The 19,176-nt window shown below is 42.1% G+C and overlaps 1 protein-coding gene across 1 annotated transcript in view; it reads right to left on the reverse strand.

The window, feature by feature from the left end:
* KMT2A (lysine methyltransferase 2A) overlaps positions 1 to 19,176 on the reverse strand; it is a 555,423-nt gene that overhangs the window by 200,898 nt on the left and 335,349 nt on the right. Inside the window, exon 14 of the mRNA XM_053691137.1 lies at positions 7,405 to 7,518. Within this exon, the coding sequence (XP_053547112.1) occupies positions 7,405 to 7,518 (114 nt within the window). The remainder of the gene's footprint in view (positions 1 to 7,404; positions 7,519 to 19,176) is intronic.

The following is a 19,176-nucleotide window of genomic DNA, read 5'->3' on the forward strand; positions in this document are numbered from 1 at the left end:
GTTTCTCCTCCTGAGTCCACGATCCCTGAGCCTTCAGAGAGTTCCAGACTGCGCCCCAACCTAGAAGGCTGGCATCTGTTGTTACAATCGTCCAATCTGGCCTGCGAAAGGTTATACCCTTGGACAGATGGACCCGAGAAAGCCACCAGAGAATAGAATCTCTGGTCTCTTGATCCAGATTTAGTAGAGGGGACAAATCTGAGTAATCCCCATTCCACTGACTTAGCATGCATAATTGCAGCGGTCTGAGATGCAGGCGCGCAAATGGCACTATGTCCATTGCCGCTACCATTAAGCCGATTACTTCCATGCACTGTGCTACTGACGGGCGTGGAATGGAATGAAGGACACGGCAAGCATTTAGATGTTTTGATAACCTTGACTCCGTCAGGTAAATTTTCATCTCTACAGAATCTATAAGAGTCCCTAGGAAGGAGACTCTTCTGAGTGGTGATAAGAACTCTTTTCCACGTTCACTTTCCACCCATGCGACCTCAGAAATGCCAGAACTATCTCTGTATGAGACTTGGCAATTTGAAAGCTTGACGCCTGTATCAGGATGTCGTCTAGATACGGAGCCACCAATATGCCTCGCGGTCTTAGAACCACCAGAAGTGAGCCCAGAACCTTTGTAAAAATTCTCGGGGCAGTGGCCAACCCGAAGGGAAGAGCTACAAATTGGTAATGCCTGTCTAGAAAGGCAAACCTTAGGAACCGATGATGATCTTTGTGAATCGGTATGTGAAGGTAGGCATCCTTTAAGTCCACTGTGGTCATGTACTGACCCTCTTGGATCATGGGTAGGATGGTCCGAATAGTTTCCATTTTGAATGATGGAACTCTGAGGAATTTGTTTAAGATCTTTAGATCCAAGATTGGTCTGAAGGTTCCCTCTTTCTTGGGAACCACAAACAGATTTGAATAAAATCCCTGTCCTTGTTCCGTCCGCGGAACTGGATGGATCACTCCCATTACTAGGAGGTCTTGCACACAGCTTAGGAATGCCTCTTTCTTTATCTGGTTTGCTGATAACCTTGAAAGATGAAATCTCCCTTGTGGAGGAGAAGCTTTGAAGTCCAGAAGATATCCCTGAGATATGATCTCCAACGCCCAGGGATCCTGAACATCACTTGCCCACGCCTGGGCGAAGAGAGAAAGTCTGCCCCCCACTAGATACGTTTCCGGATAGGGGGCCGTTCCTTCATGCTGTCTTGGGGGCAGCAGCAGGCTTTCTGGCCTGCTTGCCCTTGTTCCAGGACTGGTTAGGTTTCCAGGCCTGTCTGGAATGAGCAACAGTTCCCTCTTGTTTTGAAGCGGAGGAAGTTGATGCTGCTCCTGCCTTGAAATTTCGAAAGGCACGAAAATTAGACTGTTTGGCCTTTGATTTGGCCCTGTCCTGAGGAAGGGTATGACCCTTGCCTCCAGTAATGTCAGCAATAATTTCCTTCAAGCCAGGCCCGAATAAGGTCTGCCCCTTGAAAGGAATGTTGAGTAATTTAGACTTTGAAGTCACGTCAGCTGACCAGGATTTAAGCCATAGCGCCCTACGCGCCTGGATGGCGAATCCGGAATTCTTAGCCGTTAGTTTAGTCAAATGAACAATGGCATCAGAAACAAATGAGTTAGCTAGCTTAAGCGTTCTAAGCTTGTCAATAATTTCATTCAATGGAGCTGTCTGGATGGCCTCTTCCAGGACCACCAATGCCGCCGCAGCAGTGACAGGCGCAATGCATGCAAGGGGCTGTAAAATAAAACCTTGTTGAATAAACATTTTCTTAAGGTAACCCTCCAATTTTTTATCCATTGGATCTGAAAAAGCACAACTGTCCTCAACCAGGATAGTGGTACGCTTTGCTAAAGTAGAAACTGCTCCCTCCACCTTAGGGACCGTCTGCCATAAGTCCCGTGTAGTGGTGTCTATTGGAATTTTTTTTCTAAATATAGGAGGTGGGGAAAAGGGCACACCGGGTCTATCCCATTCCTTGCTAATAATTTCTGTAAGCCTTTTAGGTATAGGAAAAACGTCAGTACACACCGGCACCGCATAGTATCTATCCAGCCTACACAATTTCTCTGGAATTGCAACTGTGTTACAGTCATTCAGAGCAGCTAATACCTCCCCAAGCAATACACGGAGGTTCTCAAGCTTAAATTTAAAATTAGAAATCTCTGAATCAGGTTTCCCCGAGTCAGATATGTCACCCACAGACTGAAGCTCTCCATCCTCATGTTCTGTATACTGTGACGCAGTATCAGACATGGCTCTAACAGCATTTGCGCGCTTTGTATCTCTCCTAACCCCAGAGCTATCGCGCTTGCCTCTTAATTCAGGCAATCTAGATAATACCTCTGACAGGGTATTATTCATGATTGCAGCCATGTCCTGCAAGGTAATCGCTATGGGCGTCCCTGATGTAATTGGCGCCATATTAGCGTGCGTCCCCTGAGCGGGAGGCGAAGGGTCTGACACGTGGGGAGAGTTAGTCGGCATAACTTCCCCCTCGACAGAACCCTCTGGTGATAATTATTTTATAGATAAAGACTGATCTTTACTGTTTAAGGTGAAATCAATACATTTAGTACACATTCTCCTATGGGGCTCCACCATGGCTTTCAAACATAATGAACAAGTAGGTTCCTCTGTGTCAGACATGTTTAAACAGACTAGCAATGAGACTAGCAAGCTTGGAAAACACTTTAAAACAAGTTTACAAGCAATATAAAAAACGTTACTGCGCCTTTAAGAAACACAAATTTTCCCAAATTTTGAAATAACAGTGAAAAAATGCAGTTACACTAACGAAATTTTTACAGTGTATGTAATAAGTTAGCAGAGCATTGCACCCACTTGCAAATGGATGATTAACCCCTTAATACCAAAAACGGAATAATAAATGACAAAAACGTTTTTTAAACAGTCACGACAACTGCCACAGCTCTACTGTGGCTTTTTACCTCCCTCAATACGACTTTTTTTTTTTTTTTTTTTAATTTATTATTTTATTAATGATTTTCGTAATACAAGAAGACATAGATAAAAATACATCATACTGATATTGACTGTGCAGAAAGTATAAACATTCCATTCATGTTTATCAAATTTGTGGGCAATGGGTCTCATATTCGGGTGTCTTCAATTACGTATTAAAGGTGCAAAACAATATCAACGTCAATGTGACAAAGTTAAACAATTAATTAATCTAAACAGTTATCCTCAAAAATTGTCTCTTTACCTTCAGGTCCCCAGGTCCGGATTCAAAGAAATTTCATGTCCTAGAAGTGTGAAGTAGCTATAAAGATTCAGAACAGTCTGGTACTCTCTGAGGTCTGCAGCTCCTAATCTATGTGTCAGGCTAAGTTGCTATCTAACTCCAACTCTAATGGAGCTGTTACCTGTATGTTAGGCCCTTCTGTGGCCGAGGGCAGTGAGTGTAAAGTGTCACTATGGTGGGCAGAGTGGCCTACCCCGAAAGTGATTCCTGCCACAAAAATTTAGCATTTAAGATCATGTCTGTTTGGTTTCTGCACATGTAACCATATTTTTCCAAAGAGTACTGCTCCTCTACTTCCTCCAGCCACATAGATCTAGTCAAAGATACTGACTTTTTCCAGTGGCGGGCTATTAGCCTCCTCGCACTGTTGATGCCGATCTGTAAGACCAACAATCTTAACCTACATTTCAATTTGGGCATGTTGTTCAGCAGTGCCATGTTTGGGGTCAAGGTAAATGTTTCAGCCACAAATTTTTTAAATTGTAGTTCCAACACTCTCCATAATGAGTGGACCCTAGGGCAGTACCACCACATGTGTAGTAAGTAACCGCGTTCTCCACACTCACGCCAACATAGGCTAGGTGCATTGGGGTATATACTTGACAGCCTAGATGGGGTCAGGTACCACCTCATAAGGATTTTGAAGTTTAATTCTAGCAATACTGGAGAGGTTGAGGATTTTTTGACTGATCTAAAAATTTGTTCCCAGGTTTCAGGCTCTATGTGTTCTCTTAAATCTGAACTCCATCTATCTGTGTAAGTCGGCAACATTGCCAGCGGGTTGTTTGTAAGTAGCTTGCGTGATATGGAAAGAGTCCCCCTCGGTGTAATACCAGTGTAGCACAACTGCTCAAAAGTGGTCAACTGTCTCATAAGGTCCGATTTGAATGGGGAGGTGTGTATACAATGGTGCAATTGTGCATATTTAAGCCATTTTGTGAATCTTCCATCAGCTATGTTAGTTTATCTCTCTCCAGGAGCTTGCCCGCTTCTGTGAAGTTAAATAATGGGATTGTGTAGTCCCGTTCTGTCAGCCTTTGAAACCCTTTGTCTAGCCCTCCTACCATTTCTATGTTTAGTGTAATCGGGAATAGGGGGGATCTGTAGGTGGAGATGTAGGGCTTGGAGGCTATAATATGGTCCCAATTCTTAAAAAGTTGCTTATGTAGCTCAATACGACTTTTGAAGCCTTTTGAGCCCTTCAGAGAAGTCCTGGATCATGCAGGAAGAAGCTGGATGTCTGTGTCTGTAATTTTTGCTGTGCAAAAAAAACGCTAAAATAGGCACCTCCCACTCATATTACAACAGTGGGAAGCCTCAAGGAACTGTTTCTAGGCAAAATTCAAGCCAGCCATGTGGAAAAAACTAGGCCCCAATAAGTTTTATCACCAAACATATGTAAAAAACGATTAAACATGCCAGCAAACGTTTTAAAATACACTTTTATAAGAGTATGTATCTCTATTAATAAGCCTGATACCAGTCGCTATCACTGCATTTAAGGCTTTACTTACATTACTTCGGTATCAGCAGCATTTTCTAGCAAATTCCATCCCTAGAAAAATATTTTAACTGCACATACCTTATTACAGGAAAACCTGCACGCTATTCCCCCTCTGAAGTTACCTCACTCCTCAGAATATGTGAGAACAGCAAAGGATCTTAGTTACTTCTGCTAAGATCATAGAAAACGCAGGCAGATTCTTCTTCTAAATACTGCCTGAGATAAACAGTACACTCCGGTACCATTTAAAAATAACAAACTTTTGATTGAAGAAATAAACTAAGTATAAAACACCACAGTCCTCTTACGACCTCCATCTTAGTTGAGAGTTGCAAGAGAATGACTGGATATGGCAGTGAGGGGAGGAGCTATATAGCAGCTCTGCTGTGGGTGATCCTCTTGCAACTTCCTGTTGGGAAGGAGAATATCCCACAAGTAATGGATGATCCGTGGACTGGATACACCTAACAAGAGAAAAAGATATTTTTTAATATTATCTTGCCCCTTGAGTGCTCAGTTACTTGCTTTTCTGTACTTCCATTATTGTTCTCTTCAGTCAGCAAGAGTGTACAGTAATAAAAACAAGTGCAGACGAATCATTACTCATTATTTTGAAATAGCGTTTCCAAAAATTATTGTGTAATGCTGTAAATCCCTCTAGCTCACTGGTTTTCAAACCTGTCCGAAGCGTCCAACATGCCAGGTTTTCAGGATTACCTTGGATGAATGCAGGTAAAATAACCATGTTTACTAATCACCTGATTATTTCACCTGTGCTCCAGTTCAGAAATCCTCAAAACGTGGCCTGTTAGGAAGGCCGAGGATAGGTTTGAAAACCAATGTTCTAGCTATATAAGCACTCCCACCCCAGCTCTTAGAATAGGGTCTTACTCCCTCCAGCACCCGCAGAAGCGATAGTGCAGCCATGGCCTCCTGCTGTACCTGACTCTGGATACTTTGGGAAGGAGAGGTAGAGCCCACGCACTAAGCGTATAGAGCACAAAAACAAATTAACCTTCTTCACTCCGAAAGAAATCTGTGGCACGCTGAAATGCATCCCCTCCAGGCACTGAACTTTCAAACCCCGGTATCTGCTTCATGCTCCTGACCGAGAGTTGAGTGCCAAGGATACTGGTTTTAGTGAGGAGGGGAACTTTTAAAGGGCACCACAATAAGTGGAAATTTGTAGTAGAATACCCAAAACGTACCCCCTGTATATTGCCAGCTACAACCCCCATAATATTCATAATACCTTAAGTGCCCTGAATAATAAGCAATGTGCTGTACATTAACCTAATGTGCACAAACACTCAGCAGAGTAATAGTCCCCAACCTGTACTGTGCAACACTCAATGTTAAATAGCTACAATAAACAAAGATTTGCACTTACATGAAGCCTGTGGGCTCTGTGAGCCATGCAGCATACTGATTCAAAGAATGCCCACTCTACTGTTCCTTCCAAAGATAATCTTGAGGGTGCAGTAGATAGCCTAGCCTGTACTGTAACTAACAGTAGAGGATTTAATGAGGGAGTACAACATCATAGGCAAGCAGGAGGAGGCTAAAGGAACTATCTCAGAGACATTCATGGCTGGCTTGTGGCTCCTACTAGGAGATTTACATTACACAGCCAGTACTCTCCTATGTCATCTCGCTTCCAGGAACTATACTTTGAGGGGAAATTTGGGACTTACATCCATATAAATTTTCAATAATCCTTAAAACCTCTATCTTTGCCTTCTCCTTGACGAGTCAAAGAACTACTGGGAGGGAGATGGAAGTAGGAGGGATACTTAAAGCTTTGTTGTGGTGTGTTTTTGCCTTCACCAGGTGGCCAGGAGATGAATTCCCATAAGTAAGAATTTTCGTGGACTATCACCACCTTAAAAAGAAAAAATCTAATACTCATTTGAAATTCAGAACAAGTGCTATTGATATGTCTTTATATTATGCATCTCTTGATTATGCAGTATACTGTATTTAATAGTCATTTAAAAATATGAAAAGGAAAAAAATCAGGAAAAGGCAAAGTTATGATAAAGATTCTGTCCTTGATAAGATATAAGGGAGGAGCCATCTTATAACCACTGGACAGGCTACAGTCCCAGCTTCAGGGTGTATGACTAACCCTTGTTAAAGGTCTATTTTCACTGTTCTACAAGTGTGAAAAGAAATATAAGGCTTTTTGATTTTCTTAACATTGAGTGGTCTAGCAAATTTTCCCGAGACTGATAGACTATAGTGCTATTTTTACACAACTGTATAGGAAAGGTTTCCTTTTAGGGGTTGCTCCATGTGTGTATTAGATATAAATGTAATTTTTGAGTGGGGCTATTTGAAATTGAGTTACAATGAGGAAACTTTGTATAGTTATCAATCACAGTGATGTTTGTAAGGAATCTCTCTGCTTAGATGACATATATCAAACAATTTGTGTGGGCTTACTTTTATGCCATTCTCTAAACATGAAAAGTGGATGCACCTATTAGGGACTCTTCTGTGTATTAAAAATATCGGGGGTATGAAATCTTGGAGGCTCTATGTATCAACAATGTATGTATATGTATAAATAAAAAAACATTGTATTTGGAGAGACCAGCTGTGTGTATATCAGACAAAGGAGCTCACCTGTCAGGCTTTCACACTTAGAGTGCACCCAGTGGTCACACTTTCCACACAGCATCATTTTGCTCTCGTAGTCGTCATCATCATAGCACTTGTTGCACAATGGACAGAAGTTTCCTGGGACAAAAGATGGGAAAGTTAAGACAAGGGATAAAGGATAAGAAAGGGGAGCTAGGGTAGGTAGATGGAGGGAAATAAATTAAGGATGCTTTAGAGAGCAGATGAAGTGGAACATTAAACATAAAACAGGAGTGATCTGAGTGATGATAAATGGATAGAAGGATATGAAAAATATCTTCATAGTCAGATTGACAGTGCATGAAAGTTCCAAACTACCTAGTCATTATATTATAGCTTACTTGGAAAGGTAGGCACTTAACAATAGCAAACTGTATTCAGTGGTTCATCCTCTTGATCAGTCTAATACAAGTAACACAAGTAAAAACCCTAAATAAATATTGATTAAACAAATAGACCCTTTAATAGGCACACCAAAAGGGGGAGGGGCAACCAGATCACTCACAAAAACACATATGTCCAGAGCTAAATCTGTAAGAGAACCTTCTGGTTATTCCAGAGATTTTAAGTCAAAACCATAGAATTTATAGTATCGGATGTTTCTGCTTTGTTTAGGAACTCAAACCCCTATATCCTGATGAAAAACAGATAAGAGTTTTGGTGGCTGCAGCACTAAGCTCAATAATGTTATGTAAAATTATATGCTACAAGGAAAAGTGCTTTCAAGATGAGTTGTACATACTGTGATACATGAGTACATAGGAATTTTTGTACATACGCTTATAAAATCTAACAACATATTTACATTTACAGTAATAGGATAATAAACTAAAAAGGTAAGTATCACATTGAACACTAGTAATCAATTTTTATAACAAAGGTCACTATAGACACCTTCTAGATGGTAAAAAAGGGGCCACACTTGGACCCTATGTTAAACATGGTGACTAAAAAAGTTAAAGAAGGCAGGTGAAAAAATAGGGGACCACTATTGGGTCCCATTCAAAGGTAAACTCCAGTTTTGTAATTTGCATGTATGGTAGGAACAAAAGGAAAAACCTTGTTTGTTCAATATAGCAGACCGCTTCTAAATTCCTATGAAGACTGAGGAAAATAAAAGAGAGCTCACATTTTAGTGGAGACACCGAATGACGTATCCTCCGGTCTATTAAAGGGTTACACATAATCGTACATATGGACTGTTGCTATAAGTTATCAAAGCAGATGTCATGTGTCCCCATAGTAGGTAAGCACAAAGGCTTGTAGGTTAATAACCCTTATGCTATTTTTAAAAAGGGAGTAATTGTAGGGGACTATAGAGCAAGTAAATTGGTTTAGTTTCATACACCTTAAGTGATAGCTAAGTCACTAAAGATAAAAGTTATAATTTGCTCCTGCTAGATATGCCAGGAGGGGAAAATACATGTGTTTCTTATAATATGATGAAGTATGATATTTAATTTATTTTATCTTTCTCCAGGAGTCCTACACTAAACAGTGTAGATCTGTTTTGTTGAGAAGGGAAAAGACTTTAGCTTCCATAGTTTTAAGGTAACACATTATATTGGAAATCCCCGTTCCATGATGGTTAGGCTGTTTTTTTCCCCCACTGTCTAGCAATAGATAATTTTGCTACTGTAAAAAGATAAATACAGAATAGTCTATCTGGTAGAGATGCTTCAGATCTATGTGAAATTAGCTGATTGAGCTGTATTTGGAATAGATAATCCAGCTTTGGAACATTTGCGAAATACAATGTTTTACAAAGTATGTAGCAAAGGCAATCCCACCATATATGGGCAGGAGAACCAACCATGCTACAGTTCCTCCAACATAGGGAAGAATTAATGGAAGAGATTTTATATAATCGTAATGGATTGAGGTGCCACTGCATGCAGAGTATGAGGAAGAGTTCTAATAGGGTTACACAGTGTAGGGAACTTTTAGTGACAGATGCCGCCCTGGACCATTCATCTTGATCAGCTGTAAATTGCAAAGATTTCCCCCAAGAGAGAATGTATGCCGATTTATAAAATATTGGTCGCACTGCACATTTGGACCAGTGTCCCACAAGTTATGGCTGCTCCTGTTTCCGCTGCTGCACCTAGTCCTACCAGGAGCATGTTCGGTTCTGCACCTCTACCTCAGCGATATGGAGGCGATCTTATTCAGTGCAGAGGGTTTTTGAACCAGGTTGGCATTTACTTTGAGATGTTACCTCAGGCGTTTCCCTCTGACAGAGCTAAGGTGGGATTTCTCATCTCGTTACTCTCTGACACAGCTCTTGCCTGGGCTAATCCTTTGTGGGAGACTAATAAACCTGTGGTTTCAAATTACCCTGAATTTGTGCCATCCTTTCGAAGGGTTTTTGTTTTTTTTCTGGCCCGCTCCTCCTCTGCTGCTAAACGACTCATGTCCATTCAGCAAGGTACGAGATCTGTTGCTCAGTATGCCATTGAGTTCCGTACGCTTGCCGCAGGGGTAGGTTGGAACAATGAAGCCCTTGTTGCCGCCATCTTTCATGGGCTCTCTGATGCGATTAAAGACGAAGTTGCTGCCAGAGATTTACCAGAGGATCTCGAGGCATTGGTGTCTTTTTTAAATCTAATTGACATCAGACTAAGCAAGAGGCCCTCTTTCAAGGAGCGCTTGCGGAAGCCTCCTGTTACGTTGTCTCCTACGTGTTTGTTCCCACCCATGCCTCCCTCTCCTACCATGCCTCCTGGTCCCGAGTCACCAGGTACTGCTGAGCCAATGCAGTTAGGATTCACGCATCTCTCTGTGGCGGAGAGGGCCTTTAGGAGGAGGGAGGGGCTCTGCCTCTATTGTGGGTTACAGGGCCACCTTTTGAAGTCTTGTCCTACACGGCCGGGAAACGCTCGCACCTAAGGTCTTGTCGGGGGCAGACCTTGGGTGGTTTATCCTCGTCCCCGGAACCGCTAAAGGAGAAACCTTTGGTCACGGTTGTCCTTTCCTGGGTGGACTCCTCCATAGTCACCCAGGCTCTTGTTGACTCCGGTGCTGCGGGCTATTTCATTGACAGTGCTTTTGTATCAAAGCACTCCATTCCTGTTTTGCCTTGGTCCGTTCCGCTTGCTATTGAGGCCATTGATGGCAGGCCCCTTCAGCCAGCACACGTTACTCACAAAACCGCTCCATTAACCATGGCTGTTGCGGCTCTCCATTTTTAAACCCTCCAGTTCCAGGTGATAAACTTTCCATATTTTCCGGTTGTTCTGGGTTATCCCTGGCTCCAAAAGCACAATCCCAGTCTCGACTGGCGAAGGTCCAAAATGTTGTCATGGTCCCCGCAATGTATCTCCACTTGTCTTCGGAAACCAGTCAAAGTCTTGTGCACTTCTTCGGTATCTCAATTGCCAGAGGAGTATCGAGAGTTCCTAGACGTTTTTGACAAGGTGCGTGCCGGTACGTTGCCTCCTCACCGGTCCTACGATTGTGCCATAGAACTGCAACACGGAGCCATTCTTCCTCGGGGCCGGGTTTACCCTCTGTCTGTTGCGGAGAATTGTACTATGGAGGAGTATGTTGCTGATGATCTGTCGCGGGGTATCATCCACAAATCCTGCACTCCTGCAGGGGCTGGCTTCTTCTTTGTGAAGAAAAAGGGTGGCGAGTTAAGACCATGCATAGATTATAGGGGTCTTAATCGTCTTACCATTAAGAATGCTTACCCTATTCCGCTCATTACGGAACTCTTTGACCACCTCAAGGGAGCTACGTTCTTTTCTATACTTGATTTGAGAGGAGACTACAATCTCGTTAGGATTAAGGAAGGCCACAAATGGAAAACAGCATTTAACACCAGGAGCGGGCATTATGAGTATCTTATAATGCCCTTTGGCCTATGTAATGCTCCAGCTGTTTTCCAAGAATTTATTAATGATGTCCTATGAGAAATGTTGCAACAGTGTGTTGTGGTGTACTTAGATGATATCCTCATACACTCACCCACTCTTGAGGCTCATCATTCTGATGTACTTCAGAGATTACGTGAGAATGGCCTGTTTTGTAAATTCAAGAAAGTGAGTTCCATCAGACTCAAGTAACCTTCCAAGGTTATGTAATCTCCGTTGCAGGGTTCTCCATGGATCCTGACAAGTTGCCTGTAGTGGCCTCGCCCAGTTGGTCTTCGCTCTATTCAACGTTTTTTGGGCTTTGCCAATTACTATAGGAAGTTTATTAAAATCTTTTTCTTCCGTGGTCAAACCTTTCACTGACATGACCAGTAAGGAGAATGATCCACTCCATTGGTCACCTACTGCCAATAAGGCTTTTGAGAGTCTTAAGAATGCCTTTGCTGCCGTTCCAGTTCTGGCTCATCCTAACCCTGTCCTGCCTTTCATTCTTGAGGTTGATGCGTCTGAGACTGGAGTAGGTGCCCTCTTGTCTCAACGTCCTACGCCTGACGGTTCCTTGCGGTTTCTTCTCTAAGAAATTGTCTCTGGCGGAGTGCAATTATGAAATTGGCGACAGGGAATTACTGGCCATAATTCTGGCACTCAAGGAATGGAGGCACCTTCTCAAGGGTACTAGCGTGCCAGTGCTCATTCTTACTGACCACAAGAATTTGACTTATCTATCCGAAGCAAAATGTTTGTCGCCCCGACAGGCCAGATGGGCGCTATTTTTGTCTTGGTTTAATTATGTGGTCTCCTACCTGCCTGCTAGTAAGAATGTTAGGGCTGATGCCTCTCTCGACAATTTTCGCCTCTGTCCAAGGAGGAGTCTGTACCTATTCCAGTTATACCTCCTGACCATATTTTGGCTACCATACGTACTAATTTGACTTCTCCCTTGGGTGAGGAGATCCTGGCTGCACAAACCAATGCACCTCCTGAGAAACCTAGTGGTAAGTGCTTTGTTCCTGAGAATCTTCAAACTAAACTATTGCACACTTACCACTATCCTAAAGCCGCAGGTCACCCGGGCAAGAACCAAATGATTTGGTCTGTCACTCGACAATTCTGGTGGCCAGGTTTTCGTTCTGATGTTGCTGCGTAGTCTGACTCCTGCTCAGTCTGTGCACAGAATAAGACTCCTCGACGTCTTCCTGTGGATCTTCTTCAACCTATTGCTAATGGTGAGCGTCCTTGGACACATCTTTCCATGGACTTCATTATCAAGCTCCCTGTTTCCAATGGCAATACTGTTATCCCAATGGTGGTTGACCGTTTTTCTAAAATGTCACACTGCATTCCCTTGAAGAAGCTGCCTACTGCTCAGGAACTTGCTTCAAATTTTGCCCGGGAGGTCTTCCGTTTACATGGGTTACCCAAGGAGATAGTGTAGGACCGGGGTAGCCAGTTTTTCTCTAGATTTTGGCATTCCTTTTGTGCTGAAATGGGGATCCAGCTTTCATTCTCCTCAGCATATCACCCTCAATCCAATGGGGCTGCGGAACGGTCTAATCAAGCTCTGGAACAGTTCCTATGTTGATAAAGTTCCAGTTGATATGTCTCAGATCACCACAATAATTGGTCTGAACTGTTACCTTGGGCAGAGTTTGCTCGTAATAGTGCTATTAATGCTTCCTCCCAGTTATCCCCGTTCATGGCGAATTATGGGTTTCAACCATCCTTGTTGCCCGATTCATTCATGTCTCAGGGTATTCCGGCTTTGGAGGAGCATCTCCGGCAACTCCGTTCCATATGGGTGCAGTTTCAGGATTGCCTTCATCGTTCTAAGCAGCGCCAAAAGTTCCAGGCTGATAGTAGGCATCCCACGCCTTCCTACCAGGTTGGTGAGAGGGTTTGGCTGTCCTCCCGCAACTTGAACCTTCGGGTGCCTTCCAATAAACTGCCTCCCTGTTATGTTGGTCCTTTTCGAATACTCCGACGGGTCAATCCTGTGGCCTATGCTCTTGACCTTCCTCCTGCAATGCGCATCTCCAATGTTTTTCATGTCTCCCTCTTGAAACCATTGGTTAGTAATCGGTTTACCACTGTGTTGCCTCGTCCTATCTCTGTTGACAACCATGAAGAATATGAGGTCAGCAGCATTATTGACTCTCATATGTCCAGGGGCCGCGTACAGTATTTGGTTCACTGGAGGGACTATGGTCTGGAGGAGCGTTCATGGGTTCCCTCCTCTGATGTTCATGCCCCTGCCCTCCTCCGTGCCTTCCATGTCCGTTTCCCCAATAAGCCTTTTGTCCTCCCGCGGGGGAGGGGTCGTTGAGGGGAGGGTACTGTCAGGGTTTTATCCCTGCTTTGTTTGCCATGTGCTACTGGTAGCCATTGTACTTACCTCTTACTGAATCTGGTGCAGAGTGTCTGATGCTGCTCATTTCCTGCATGCCCTCTTATGGCTGGACTGGTGTACATCATTCGTGTGAGACAGGTTGCAGTCTCAGTATTGTGATGTCATCACTTATTAGTTAAAGGGCCACTGTTTAGTATGCTTTGCCCTTGCGTTGTCTCAGACCTGTTTGTGAGTTCCTGTGTATTACTTGGCTGTCTGACGTCCCTTCTGGTTCCTGACTCGGCTGACTACTCGCTTTGGCTCCTGACTCGGCTCGTCTGACTACCAGCTCTGGCTTTGACTCCTGGCTTGTTATTTGACTTGTGGACTTTTTATTATTTATTTGTTATTAATAAAGGTGTGATTATTTTTGCACTTCTCGTCTCAGTCTGATTCCTGGCACCCTGACAAAATTGTAGTAACTGTGAGGCTGGCGTTAATTGTAGTGCGAAACATATATACATACATAGTAGCCCATTGGGAAAGAGGTAAGATAAGTGAAACATATCTCAGCCTAATGTCACTATCCCTTTAAGACTTCCTTCTCTGACTGCTGCATTTGGGCAGTATTTACATTCAGCTTGCCTACCTGATTAATCATTCATGCACCTGATTACCTCATCCTCTTTTTAAGCCTTCTCAGGTCTAATGTGTTTTGCATTAACATTGAAGTGTGATCCCGAACAACAGAGGCTTGTGTCAGTTTCCTGCTTGAACTTACCAACTATTCCAAGATACAGCATTTTCTATTACCTATGCTAAATATCATCAAACCGCAAGTATCAAAAATATCTCCATTCTGTTTCCTGGACACAGCTACTTAACAATCTCTGAACTTTATTATAAATCAACTATGCTTTTGCTTACCATCACTCTCTAATCACAATAACATCATCTTACTCAGAACTTTATAACTATTTCTGTGCTTCTAGTTGTCATTGCTGAAATAACTTGCAACAAACCTAGTTTGATCAAACAGTAATTAATGCCTGAGACTTGTAACTTGTCTATCACTTGTGCTGCTCTGATTATACTGATATACAGCTTTACATAATATAATGAACTGTGAACCTGCAACAAACCTTGGTTTGCATATATATATGCACAAAACAGTAATTAATGCCTAAGACTTGCAACCTGTTTATCACTTGTGCTGCTGTGTTTAACCCTGACATACAACCTTATAAAACATTATGGCCTAGATTTAGAGTTGGGCGGTAGCCGTCAAAACCAGCGTTAGAGGCTCCTAACGCTGGTTTTTACCGCCCTATGGTATTTGGAGCCAGTCATTAAAGGGTCTAACGCTCACTTTTCAGCCGCGACTTTTCCATACCGCAGATCCCCTTACGTCAATTGCGTATCCTATCTTTTCAATGGGATCTTTATAACTCCGGTATTTAGAGTCTTGGCTGAAGTGAGCGTTAGAAATCTAACGACAAAACTCCAGCCGCAGAAAAAAAGTCAGTAGTTAAGAGCTTTCTGGGCTAAAGCCGGTTAATAAAGCTCTTAACTACTGTGCTCTAAAGTACACTAACACCCATAAACTACCTATGTACCCCTAAACCGAGGTCCCCCCACATCGCCGCCACTCGATTAAATTTTTTTAACCCCTAATCTGCCGACCGCCACCTACGTTATATTTATGTACCCCTAATCTGCTGCCCCTAACACCGCCGACCCCTATATTATATTTATTAGCCCCAAATCTGCCCCACTCAACGTCGCCTCCACCTGCCTACACTTATTAACCCCTAATCTGCCGAGCGGATCTCACCGCTACTATAATAAAGTTATTAACCCCTAATCCGCCTCACTCCCGCCTCAATAACCCTATAATAAATAGTATTAACCCCTAATCTGCCCTCCCTAACATCGCCGACACGTAACTTCAATTATTAACCCCTAATCTGCCGACCGAATCTCGCCGCTACTGTAATAAATGGATTAACCCCTAAAGCTAAGTCTAACCCTAACCCTAACACCCCCCTAAGTTAAATATAATTTAAATCTAACTAGATAAATTAACTCTTATTAAATAAATTATTCCTATTTAAAGCTAAATACTTACCTGTAAAATAAACCCTAATATATCTACAATATAAATTATAATTATATTATAGCTATTTTAGGATTTATATTTATTTTACAGGTAACTTTGTATTTATTTTAACCAGGTACAATAGCTATTAAATAGTTAAGAACTATTTAATAGCTAAAATAGTTAAAATAATTACAAAATTACCTGTAAAATAAATCCTAACCTAAGTTACAATTAAACCTAACACTACACTATCAATAAATTAATTAAATAAAATACCTACAATTACCTACAATTAAACCTAACACTACATTATCAATAAATTAATTAAATACAATATCAACAAATAAATACAATGAAATAAACTAACTAAAGTACAAAAAATAAAAAAGAACTAAGTTACAAAAAATAAAAAAATATTTACAAACATCAGAAAAATATTACAACAATTTTAAACTAATTACACCTACTCTAAGCCCCCTAATAAAATAACAAAGCCCCCCAAAATAAAAAAATGCCCTACCCTATTCTAAATTACTAAAGTTCAAAGCTCTTTTACCTTACCAGCCCTGAACAGGGCCCTTTGCGGGGCATGCCCCAAAGAATTCAGCTCTTTTGCCTGTAAAAAAAAAACATACAATACCCCCCCCAACATTACAACCCACCACCCACATACCCCTAATCTAACCCAAACCCCCCTTAAATAAACCTAACACTAAGCCCCTGAAGATCTTCCTACCTTATCTTCACCATACCAGGTTCACCGATCGATCCAGAAGAGCTCCTCCGATGTCTTGATCCAAGCCCAAGCGGGGGGCTGAAGATGTCCATGATCCGGCTGAAGTCTTCATCCAAGCGGGAGCTGAAGAGGTCCATGATCCGGCTGAAGTCTTCTATCAACGGCATCTTCAATCTTCTTTCTTCCGGATCCATGTTCATCCCGCCGACGCGGAACATCCATCTTCACCGACGACTTCCCGACGAATGACGGTTCCTTTAAGGGACGTCATCCAAGATGGCGTCCCTCGAATTCCGATTGGCTGATAGGATTCTATCAGCCAATCGGAATTAATGTAGGAAAATTCTGATTGGCTGATGGAATCAGCCAATCAGAATCAAGTGCAATCCGATTGGCTGATCCGATCAGCCAATCAGATTGAGCTCGCATTCTATTGGCTGATCGGAACAGCCAATAGAATGCGAGCTCAATCTGATTGGCTGATCGAATCAGCCAATCGGATTGCACTTGATTCTGATTGGCTGATTCCATCAGCCAATCAGAATTTTCCTACCTTAATTCCGATTGGCTGATAGAATCCTATCAGCCAATCAGAATTCGAGGGACGCCATCTTGGATGACGTCCCTTAAAGGAACCGTCATTCGTCGGGAAGTCGTCGGTGAAGATGGATGTTCCGCGTTGGCGGGATGAACATGGATCCGGAAGAAAGAAGATTGAAGATGCCGATGATAGAAGACTTCAGCCGGATCATGGACCTCTTCAGCTCCCGCTTGGATGAAGACTTCAGCCAGATCATGGACCTCTTCAGCTCCCGCTTGGATGAAGACTTCAGCCGGATCATGGACATCTTCAGCGCCCCGCTTGGGCTTGGATAAAGACATCGGAGGAGCTCTTCTGGATCGATCGGTGAACCTGGTATGGTGAAGATAAGGTAGGAAGATCTTCAGGGGCTTAGTGTTAGGTTTATTTAAGGGGGGTTTGGGTTAGATTAGGGGTATGTGGGTGGTGGGTTGTAATGTTGGGGGGGGGTATTGTATGTGTTTTTTTTACAGGCAAAAGAGCTGAATTCTTTGGGGCATGCCCCGCAAAGGGCCCTGTTCAGGGCTGGTAAGGTAAAAGAGCTTTGAACTTTTGTAATTTAGAATAGGGTAGGGCATTTTTTTATTTTGGGGGTCTTTGTTATTTTATTAGGGGGCTTAGAGTAGGTGTAATTAGTTTAAAATTGTTGTAATATTTTTCTGATGTTTGTAAATATTTTTTTATTTTTTGTAACTAAGTTCTTTTTTATTTTTTGTACTTTAGTTAGTTTATTTCATTGTATTTATTTGTAGATATTTTATTTAATTAATGTATTGATAGTGTAGTGTTAGGTTTAATTGTAACTTAGGTTAGGATTTATTTTACAGGTAAATTTGTAATTATTTTAACTATTTTAGCTATTAAATAGTTCTTAACTATTTAATAGCTATTGTACATGGTTAAAATAAATACAAAGTTACCTGTAAAATAAATATAAATCCTAAAATAGCTATAATATAAATATAATTTATATTGTAGCTATATTAGGATTTATTTTACAGGTAAGTATTTAGCTTTAAATGGGAATAATTTATTTAATAAGAGTTAATTTATTTCGTTAGATTTAAATTATATTTAATTTAGGGGGGTGTTAGTGTTAGGGTTAGACAGCTTTAGGGGTTAATACATTTATTAGAATAGCGGTGAGCTCCAGTCGGCAGATTAGGGGTTAATGTTTGAAGTTTGGTGTCGGCGATGTTAGGGAGGGCAGATTAGGGGTTAATACTATTTATTATAGGGTTAGTGAGGCAGATTAGGGGTTAATAACTTTATTATAATAGCGGTGCGGTCCGCTCGGCAGATTAGGGGTTAATAAGTGTAGGCAGGTGGAGGCGACGTTGTGGGGGGCAGATTAGGGGTTAATAAATATAATATAGGGGTCGGCGGTGTTAGGGGCAGCAGATTATGGGTACATAGGGATAATGTAAGTAGCAGCGGTTTACGGAGCGGCAGATTAGGGGTTAATAATAATATGCAGGGGTCAGCGATAGCGGGGGCGGCAGAATAGGGGTTAATAAGTGTAAGGTTAGGGGTGTTTAGACTCGGGGTACATGTTAGAGTGTTAGGTGCAGACGTAGGAAGTGTTTCCCCATAGCAAACAATGGGGCTGCGTTAGGAGTTGAACGCGGCTTTTTTGCAGGTGTTAGGTTTTTTTTCAGCTCAAACAGCCCCATTGTTTTCTATGGGGGAATCATGCACGAGCACGTTTTTGAAGCTGGCCGCGTCCGTAAGCACCGCTGGTATCGAGAGTTGAAGTTGCGTTAAATATGCTCTACGCTCCTTTTTAGGAGCCTAACGCAGCCATTCTGTGAATTCTCAATACCAGCGGTATTTAAAAGGTGCGGCCAGAAAAAAGCCAGCGTTAGCTACGCACCCCTTTGGCCGCAGAACTCTAAATCTAGGCGTATGTACTGTGAACCTACAACAAACCTTAGTTTGCATCTAAGTATCAAACTTCTACCTGTTTACTCTGGAGCCTGAAAATTGCTATATATTTCTGTCATTGAATCCTGCAGCTACTCCTGTTAACTAATTATAACTCACAGTGAAGCCAGAATATATTGTAAACAAATATTGCACCCTCCATTAATTCTTCAATAACTTCTAGCAACTATGAATCACAGAATATCATCTATCCAC

The sequence above is a fragment of the Bombina bombina genome, chromosome 8 (assembly GCF_027579735.1).
Source record: "Bombina bombina isolate aBomBom1 chromosome 8, aBomBom1.pri, whole genome shotgun sequence".
NCBI lineage: Eukaryota > Metazoa > Chordata > Amphibia > Anura > Bombinatoridae > Bombina > Bombina bombina.